At 45.5% G+C, this 10,624-nt stretch overlaps 1 protein-coding gene across 1 annotated transcript in view; it reads left to right on the plus strand.

Annotated features, from left to right (window-relative positions):
* The window catches only part of LOC138754631 (nuclear receptor subfamily 4 group A member 1-like), an 81,085-nt gene extending 72,235 nt beyond the window's left edge, over positions 1 to 8,850 (plus strand). The window contains exon 7 of the mRNA XM_069919180.1: positions 3,628 to 8,850. Coding sequence (XP_069775281.1) covers positions 3,628 to 3,884 — 257 coding nt within the window. The 3' untranslated portion in view covers positions 3,885 to 8,850. The remainder of the gene's footprint in view (positions 1 to 3,627) is intronic.
* The last annotated feature ends 1,774 nt before the right edge of the window (positions 8,851 to 10,624 follow it).

Genomic DNA, 10,624 nt, shown 5'->3' on the forward strand with positions numbered 1-10,624 from the left:
CCTCCATCGCTCGGGCCATCTGCACCACTTCCTGTAGGAAACGATCACCTTTCTCCAGGTGTCGTTTGTGTATTTGATGGGAGCAGAATCCAGCAGCTAGCTTATCGTGGATGAGTTCCACCTGGTAGATCGCCGCCATCATGTCCCGGCACCCACAGTCTCGCCCCAGCTCCTGCATGGCCCTCACGAAATGGTCGACCAACTCACCCAGATCCTAGCATCTGGATCCAAGCTGGAAGTGTGCATACATCATGTTCGTTGGGGCTCCATACTGCTGCTGGAGTAGGGCCATTGCCTCTTCATATCCAGTGCAGTCACAAATTAATTGGTACACTCAGTGGCCCACAGTTGCAGAGAGCAGATCCTAGTGATCACCATCAGTGGTGATTTCGTGGTGCCTCAGGTAGGCCTTCAAACAGTGTAACCATATATCAAACTTTACGGAGGCCTCTGGTTCTTTTGGATCGATCTCCAGCTTCTCCAGTCAGATTGCCTTGTCCATGACACTTTAAAATTCTGATCATTAACCACTTGCAGACATGAGGCAAGAGTCAAAGTCTTTGGTGATCAGAAGACCCAGACATGCCTCTACATGCTGCTGGCTCACGTCCAAGGCAGATATGAGGGAGGAGACAAGGGCTTTCGGCCTTTATTAGGGGATCTTATGGAGAGGGGCTACAGGTACAGAAGGCAGGCCTGCCTGCCCAACCCAGTGAGAACATGGCCGGACGTGCTCGCAGTACCATGTTCCAAATTGATTATCCTCTCTCTCTCTCTCTCTCTCTCTCTCTCTCTCTCTCTCTCTCTCTCTCTCTCTCTCTCTCTCCTGATTTGATTACAAAGCATAGCCAACAAAATAATGACATTATTGATATTGGCAGCCTCCATGGTGCTATCTATAATGTCTGGATAGCAATTCAGTTTCCAGTTGTCAGGTGCCCAGGATGAGCAATGTTGCATTGCCCTGTACAAGTAGCACTCTTCCTGCCTAGGGGGTGTGATGGTATAGTGCTCGTGGGAATTCAGAGAGACCCAAACTTTTGGAGCTAGGACAGGGAGACTCAGTCAGATGCTGTTGCCTGGAGCTTGGATGGATAGGTTACTGTGGGAATGCAAGTCTCTGAATGCACATTCCCTGGGTGAATGCTTGTGCCACATTATGGAAACCCATGGGACCTGTGGAAACCTACACAACAATCTCACCCTTCCCTACCTCACACCCACATTAACCTTCTATTTGTCTTGCATTCATGTGCCTGTCAATGAGTCTTTTCAATGTCTCTATTGTTCTCGCCTCCACCAGCAATGGATTCCAGGCAGCCACACCTCTCTGTGTAAAAAGAAAAATCTCTCCCCTAAACTTTACTTCCCTCACTTTGTCCACATGTTCTCTGGTCTTTGCTACTCCCAACATGGGGTAAAAGGTGCTGGCTATTGACCTTATCTATGCCTCTCTTAATCTTGTAGACCTCTATTAAGTCACCTTTCGCCTTTCTTTGTTCCAAAGAGAGAAATCACAGCTCTGCTAACCTTGCCCTCATAAAACATATTTTCCAATCCAGTCAACATCCTGGTAAATCTCCTCTGCACCCTCTCCATGGCTTCCACATCCTTCCTGTAATGAGGTGACCAGAATCAAACACAGTATGGTCTCACCAGAGATTTATAGAGCTGCAGCTTTACCTCACAACTCCCCAACTTAATCCCCTGATTAATGAAGTCCAGCATACCATAGGCCTTCTTAACTGTCCTATCAACCTACATGACGATCTTGAGAGATCGATGGATTTGGACCCCAAAGTTCATCTGTTCTTCCACTCTGTTACCATTAACCCTGTAATCTATCTTCCAGTTTAATCTACCTCACACTTAATCAGATTGAACGCCATCTGCCCCTTTTTCTGTCCAGCTCTGCATCCTCTCCCTATCTAGTTGTAACCTATGACTACCTTCAACACTATCCACAACTTCTCTGAGCTTCAAGTCATCTGCAAACTTACTGACCCATCCGCCTACTTCTTTTCCCAGGTGGTTCTAGATGTCGCAACGTGCAGGGGTCCCAGGACAGATCCCTAAAAATTCCACTAGTTACTGACCGCCAGGCAGGATATTTTCTGTTTATTACTACTCTGCTTTCTACAGGCAAGCCAATCCTGAATCCACATAGCCAAAGTTCCATGGATCCCGTGCCTCATGACTTCCTGAATGAGTCTCCCATGGGGGACCTTGTCAAATACTTTACTAAAATCTATATAGACCACACCTACTGCCCTATCTTCAATTTCTTTTGTTACCTCCTCAAAATGCTTAATTAGGCTTCTGAGGCACAGCCTTCCCCTCACGAAGCCACGCTGATTATCTCTGAGAAGACTGTACTTCTCTAAAAGCTCATAAATCCTGTCCTTAAAAATCCTCTCCAATAGTTTCCCCACCACTGATGCAAGACTCACTGGTCTATAATTCCCTGGATTCTCCCTGTTACCCTCTTTAAACTCCCCTGTTGCCAAGGAGGATGCAAAGATCATCGCCAATGTCCCAGCAATCTCTTCCCTTCCTTCCCATAGCAATCTAGGGGACTGTTTTTAAGAAGACCCAGCACTTCCCCTATTTTAATCTCAACATGGTCCAGCATATACTTTTCTGACCTCACATTGATTGATGTGCTTTTCTCTGGTGAATACTGAAGCATTTAGGACTCCACAACTTCCATCTCCAGGCACATGTTCCCTCCTTTCCCATCTTCACTATCACCATTCTTCTGTCTTTACTTAAGCAGAGAATGCCTCGGGCTTTTCCTTGATCCTGCTTGCCAAGGCCTTCTCATGCCCCCTTCTACTACTCGAGTCTTTTTTAAAAGTTTCTACCTTGTTTCCTGAACCATATAATTCTCTGAGCCTTCCTATTACTTGCTTCCTAAATCTAATGTATACTTCCATCTTCCTCTTAGCTGCCTCACCTGTCCTGTCATCCATGGCTCCTTTTTCCTACCATCTTTTCCCTGTCCCAATGAGACAAACCTATCCTGAACCCCACACATGTTGTCCCTAAATGTCCTTCACGTTATTTCTGTGCTTTCTTCCAAGAACATCTAATTTACTCTACCTTGTTCCTGCCTCATCAAAATGAGCCATTCCCCAATTAAAGACTTTGCCATTTGTCTGCTTTTCTCCTTGATTATGCTAAAGCTCTCAGGGAGTTGGGGTCACTCTCAATGAAAAGCTCCTCCACTGAGATGTCCACCACCTGACCAGGTTCATTCCCCAGGACCAGATCCAATGTGGCCTCTCCTCTAAAGGACTGGTCCACATATTGTGTCAGGAATCCTTCTTGGTCACATCTGACAAATTCTGCCCCATCTCGCCCTCTTACTTTCCACAGTAAAATGTCCCTGGCTTGGTTACATTGCTTCATAAGTCATGTTCTCCAATCCAGTCAACATCATGGTCAATCTCCTGGGCACCTTTTCTGAAGCATCTACATCCTTCCTGTAACATTGCCACCAGATCAGAATGCAATATTTGCAAGGCTCTGTTGGGCAGCAACAAGGAAGAGTTTTTGGTCCATCTGTACATCACACCATGTGTATGACGATAAGTTCACCATCATTCCCACCTTGTTGTGTTTCAGACCGCCACGGCTTGAAGGAACCCAAGAAGGTTGAAGATCTGCAGACCAAGATTATAACTTGTCTGAAAGACCACATCACATCCACTGCCAGTGAGCAGATGAGGCCAAATTATCTGTCCAGGCTCCTGGGAAAACTCCCTGAACTCTGTACCCTTTGTACCCAAGGACTGCAGCGCCTCTTCTACCTGAAGCTGGCACATCTGCTGCCTCCGCCTGTCCTCGTCGACAAACTCTTTGCCGATACCCTGCCCTTCTAGTCCACTCTGCTGGAGCCGGTGACGTTAGAACTGGGCCCAGCCATCAGATTGGATGTGGCAGTTAAACTCGGCCCAGAACCAGTTCAAATCGGAAATATCTGCAGGAGTTGGACAAGTTGCCGTTTGAGTTTGCTGCTTTTCAAAATGCTGCTTTTGTTTTATTCCGCCCACAGATCATTGGAATAAAAGTCCTTCCGCTCTGCCGCGGCTTCTGCCTCGCAAACTAACCATGCCGTTGAACAAGAAAGTCTCAGCTCGAGTGCAGCTGCACGAATGTGCTGAGGAAACTCCGCAGCATCGCTAGGAAGGAAAGGGGGGACCTACCACCTCACCAGCCACTGCATCCAACATGTCATGCTCCGCAGTATCGGCCACCTACTACATGATCCAGGCACATCCTCCCATCCCCTCCCCTCTCCATTCGCCCTGTGATTCCCTAGTCCACTCCACCCTTCTCATTAATTGCCCCTTTGTCACCTACCCCTGCGCCCACACTTACCCCTCCCTCACCACCATTCTGGGCCAAACCAGTCCTCCAAGTGAAGCAACATTTCACTTGTGAATCTGCAACTGCATCTGGTGCTCCCATTGGGCACTCCTCTACATCAGAGAGACTGGACACTGACTGGGAGATTGCTTCACAGAGCATCTTCACCTCTCAATGGCCACCCATTTCAGTTCCCCACTTCATTCCCATGACAACATAAGAAATAGGAGCCATCCGGCCCGTCAAACCTGCTCCACCATTCAATGAGATCAGGGCTGATCTGATCATTGACTCAACTCCACCGACCTGCCTTTTCCTCATACCCCTTAATTCCTTTTTTATGTAAAAATATATCTAACTGAGCCTTAAATAAATTTAATGAAGTAGCTTCAACTGCTTCCCTAGGTAGAGAATTCCACAGATTCACGACTCTCTGGGAAAAAAAGTTTTTCCTTATCTCCGTCTTAAATCTACTCCCCTGAATCTTGAGGCTGTGTCCCCTCGTTCTGGTCTCACCCACCAGTGTAAACAATTCTCCTACCTCTATCTTATCTATCCATTTCACAATTTTATATGTTTCAATGAGATCTCATTCTTCTGAATTTGAGTGAGTATAATTCCAGGTGATTTAGTCTCTCCTGGTAGGTCAACCCCCTCATCTCCAGGATCAACCTGGTGAACCCCCTCTGGACTGCCTCAGTATATCCTTCCTCAAGTACGGAGACCAGGACTGCACACAGTGCTCCAGGTACGGCTTCACCGGTACCTTGTACAGTTACAGCATGACCTCCCTGCACTTGAATTCAATTCCTCTAGCGATGAAGGCCAACATTCCATTTGCCTTCTTAATAACCTGCTGTACCTGCAACCCAACTTTATGCGATTCACACGTAAGCCTTCCCAAGACCTTCAGCGCTATAGCATGCTGCAGTTTTTCACCATTTAACTAATAATCTACTTTTCTATTTTCCCTACCAAAATGGATGACCTCGCATTTACTAACATTGGGCTCCATCTGCCAGGCCTTTGCCTACTCACCTGAAGTAATTATATCCTTCTGCAGCCTCCTCACATCCTCTGTATGATTTTCTTTTCCACTCAATTTAGTATCATCTGCAAACTTGGCTACTCTGTTCCCTCTTCCAAATCATCAATAGTGAACAGCTGCAGGCCCTGCAACACCCTACTTTCCACTGTTTACCAATCAGAAAAACACTCATTTATCCCGACTCTCTGCCTTCTGTCAGTTAACCAGTCCTCAATCCATGACAATATACTTCCCCTGACACCATTCATCTGTTCTTATTGTTAAGTCTCTTGAGTTGCATCTTATCAAATGCCTTCTGGAAATCCAAATATACAACATCAACCTGTTCCCTTCTATCTGTCACACCCATTATATCCTCAATGAACTGCAGCAAATTTGTCAAACAAGGCCTGCCCTGTCACTGGCTTCATAATCTGCTAAACTGAGACTTCTCACAAATTGGAGAACAACTCCTTGGATTATAACACCTCTGTCCACCACAATGGCGTGGTTCTCCCAGTGACCACCATTTCAATTACCCATCCCAAACCTTTGCTGATATGTCTCCATGGTCACATGAACTGTCAGATTGAGACCATCGGTAAATTGGAGGAACAACACCCCATCTTCCGTCTGGGAACCCTCCAACCAGGTAGCATTAACATTGATTTCTATTAAAACATGCCTCCCCATCATCTTGAGGATGATACACATGTGGGTTGGTGAGGAATGTCAGGGAGGGAATGTAGTCAGTTGGATGGTTTGAATTCTGTTGATTTCAATGCAAGAAGTATTAGGAATAAAGGAGATTAACCAAAGAGCATGAATTAGTATGTGGAACTACGATGTTGTGACAGTTACTGAAACTTGGCTGGCAGAAGGACAGGATTGGCTGATGCAGGTGCTGGGGTTTAGGTGTTGTAAAAGGAACAGGATGGGAGGTAGAAAGGGGAAGGGTGTTGAGTACATTACTGGTCAGGAATAATATCACGCCTGTGGAAAGGGAGGACGTTGTAGAGGGAGTGTCCACTGAGTCGGTGTGGGTGGATGTCAGAAATAGGAAGGGAGGAATCACTGTGCTGGGAGTCGTCTATAAGCCCTTAAGTAGCCCTCGGGACACTGAAGAGATATTTGGGTAATTTGCATCCTCCTTGGGCACATGGGAGCTACCGGAGGATTGGAGAATGGCAAATGTAGTTTCCTTGTTTAAAAAACGATAAGAGGGAGAATGTTGAGAATTATAGACTGGTGAGTCGTATCAGTGGTTTGCATACTAATAGAGAGGATTCTTAAGGACAGGATTTATGAGCATTTAGGGAAGTACAGTCTTCTCAGGGATAATCAGCGTGGCTTTGTGAGGGGAAGGCCATGCCTCACGATCCTAATTGAATTCTTTGAAGAAGATAGAGAAGAAAGTCGGGTGGTAGATTTTAGTAAAGCATTTCAGAAGGTCCCCCATGAGAGACTCATTCAGAAATCATGAGCCATGGGATCCATTAAAACCTTGTCTGTGTGAATCCAGTATTGGCTTGCGTGGAGAAAGCAGAGAGTAGGAATAGACAGGAAATATTCTGCCTAGTTGAATTCTGCAGGGATCTGTTCTGCAATTCCAGCTCTTTCTTCCTTTTATAAATGAAGCAGTGGAAGAAGGGGTCAGAAGTTTATGGATGGTGTTGTGGATAGTGTTACAAAAGGATATAGACAGGATTCAAAGTTGGGCAGAAAAGTGGCAGACAAATTTCAATTGTGATAAGTGTGAGGTGATACATTTTGGAAAGACAAATCTGAAGGCTGAGTACAGGGTTAATAGTCAGATATTTAACTGTGGAAGAACAGAGGGAACTTTGGGTCCAAATTCATGCATCTCTCAAGGTCACCACACAGGTTAATAGGATAGTTAAGAAGGCCTGTAGGATGTTAGGCTTCAATAATATGGGGATTGAGTTCAGGAGTCGAGAGGTCATGTTAAAACCACAAATCTCTGGTGGAACCACACTAAGAATATTGTGTTCAGTTCTGGTCATCACTTTATAGGAAGGATGTAGAAACTCTGGAGAGGGTACAGAGAAGATCTACCAGGATGTTGCCTGGATTGGGAAACAAGTCTTATGAAGTAAGGTTAGCAGAGCTGGTCTTCTCCCACCTCCCCATACCCCAGTGAAGGGCTCAGACCCAAGATGTTGCCATAAAGAACGTGCGTGACCTGCTCAGTTTCTCCAGCAAATTTGTGTTTTGAACTAAAATTGCACAGCATGCAGACTTGCTTGTTATCAAAGACACTTTCTGTGATGTATTCATAAAGTTCGGTGAGAGACTTTAGGGAAATATTGAATGTCCTCAGGTTTCTGGGAAGTAGAGTGGTATGCTTTCATGGTTGTAAATGACATGGTTGGGTCAGGACAGATGTCAGAGATGTTAACTCCTCAGGGCCTGATGGTCATCTCCATCTCCACCTCAGCACTGTTCGCACACACATGGACGTGCATTCCTCTTTGGTTCCTGAAATCGATAATCAGCTCCTTTGTTTTGTGGGAGAGATTGCTACTAGATTAAGGCTTCTCCTCAAGGCTTCCAGTGAGGTAGCGACAGAACCCCACTCTGTCAGATGTCCTTGGAATTGTCAAACTGAACCCCATGAGTCTTGTTACTGTTGGCAGTGCCACCCAGATACACCCGTGTGACCAATCCACCCATCAACTCCATACTTCTGCGGTGTGGGAGGAATCCAGAGCATCATTGTGTGGGATCAACAAAAGAAATGAGAAGATCACTGGGGTTTCCCTTTCCTCTATTGATGACATTGACTGGGATCATAGGGGCTCAAAGAATTTCAAAAGGTAGTGGACACAGTCCACAGGCAAAACTCCCCACCTGTCAGGGATGGCCAACCTTTTAATTTTGGCATAGAGGATGATAACAGGCCATTTCGGCCCACGAATCCCTGCTGCCCAATTAACCTACATCCCGGTATGTACTCATGGGCAAAAATGACCAATTACCATGCTGTATGTCTAAATAGAAAATTAGAAATGGAAAGGTTGGCCACCCCTGCGCGGCTGTCAGAGAGCAACAGTAACCATCAAGGATCCACACCACCCTGCACATGCTCTGTTCTCACTGCTGCCATCAGGAAAGAGTATCGGTGCCACATGACCCACACCACCAGGTTCAGAAACAGCTGCTACCCCTCCACCATCAGACTCCTCAATGACAAACTCGATCAAGGACTCATTTAAGGACTCTTACCTTGTACATTATTTGTTATTTAAGATTTATCTTGTGTATTGCATTTCTCTTTTTTGTATATGTATCTTTTCTTGAGGACAGTTTTTTTTTTGCACTACTGACAGGTAGAAATTCTACCTGGCCCACAGGGAAAAGAATCTCAGGGTTGTGTGTGATGTCATGTATGTTCTCTGACAATAAATTTGAACGTTATCTCATTTTTAACAGCACTGTGGCCCACAAATGAAAAATGGATTATTGACCTTCAACCGTACAACAGACAAAGTTTAATCATGAGTTGGAGTCCCCATAATATCTTTAAATGTCCATCCTTGCATAGGTAGTAGCAGGACAGGAAGGGACAAGAGACAGTTGGCTTAGTGGTTAGCGCAACGTCTTTACAGCACCAGCGATCAGGACCAGAGTTTGAATTCCGCACTGTCTGTAAGGAGATGGTACCATCTCCCTGTGTCTGTGTGCATTTTCCCCAGGGGCTCTGATATCCTCCCAGCAGTTGAAACATAGCTGGGGGATAGGTTAATTGGGTGTAAATTGAGTGGCCCGGACTTCTGGGCCAAAATGGTCTGTTACCGTGCTGTATGTCTAAAAAATAGAGACTCGCTTCAGGGCAAGTTGGTTGAATCTCTGACAACAAAGGGAGATTGGCACAGTGTCAGCAAGGAAGGGGGTGGTAAAAGTATTGATGAACCCATGCACAAGGTCAGATGTTATAGGTACCTCCTCTCCAACAGGGAGTTTGGAGAGATGGGAGACAACCAGCCTCGGATATTTAGAGCTACCAATCTGACGGGGATCTGCAGATCAAAGATTAACATCCCAATCCTCACTGGGTAGTTACATTTGAAGGGCAGCGGCAAAGGGGGGAAGAGGTTAAAAGACTGGGGATGGGGCCTCGTTGGATGAATTTCTCAGCTTGGGGATGGCAAGAACAATTTTTATCATTTTTGTACAGCTTTGAGGAATATACATTTTCGTCCAGCTTCAGGAGACAGCAGATGCAGAACTGAAGCAAAGCACACACTCTGGAGGAGGAACTCGGTGAGTCAAGCAACATCCACGGAGAGACTGAAGGATATAGTAGAGAAGCATGAGAAAAGTCCTTTAAAGTGTCCTCTTTACTCAGGCTTTGTGCCTCATTTTCAAAATCATTTCATTTCACTTAGAAATGCAGCATGGTTACAGGACCTTCTGGCCCATGAGCCCATGCCATCCAATTCCACCCATGTGACTAATTAACCTACAAACCCCATACCTTTGGAGTGTGGATGAAACCAGAGCCCTCGGGGAAACTCACGCAGACAGGAGGAGAATGTGCCACCTCCTTACAGACAGTGCAAGATTCAAAACCTTGCCGCTGGTGCTGTAATAGCATCAAACTGACTGCTACACTTGTCTTGATGAAGGCCTTTAGCCTGACGCATGGACTGTTCTTTTCTCCCATTGACATTGCTCGACCCACTGAGTTCTCCAGCAGAGTGTGTTTTGGAAGATTTTCTGACTGCTTTCACAAAGACGAAGGGAAAGGCTGTTCCCTACCAATCAGATCATGTCATTTGGTGCTCTCGGGTTCGAGTTCTCAGCTCATCATTCTGGGCAATGATGGCAGAGAGATGTATGATTTATTTTATTGGAAGATGATGACAAGGAACCAAAGGGAACATTCAGAATACGATCCCCAGAATTTGTTCACAGGAAGGTAGGGTGGTAAAGAGAGCTTTTGACACATTGGCCTTTGTAAATCAAAGTGCAGAAAAAAAACCCAGTATCCGTCAGCTATGGGGATTATTAAATACCCGATAAGTGTATTTGCCAGTTGTTTGAAATTGGTTGTTGTATGAGTTGTTGTATGATTGGCAAACTAACTACTATGGAGTGTCAGTTTTAAACTTTTGTATTTTTTACCTATTTATTTTCCGCTAATCTTTTGCTGGTTGCATAAGGCTGCCAGTTGCTTGAATTCTGGTAGCGGGGATTTTCCTG

The sequence above is a fragment of the Narcine bancroftii genome, chromosome 2 (assembly GCF_036971445.1).
Source record: "Narcine bancroftii isolate sNarBan1 chromosome 2, sNarBan1.hap1, whole genome shotgun sequence".
NCBI lineage: Eukaryota > Metazoa > Chordata > Chondrichthyes > Torpediniformes > Narcinidae > Narcine > Narcine bancroftii.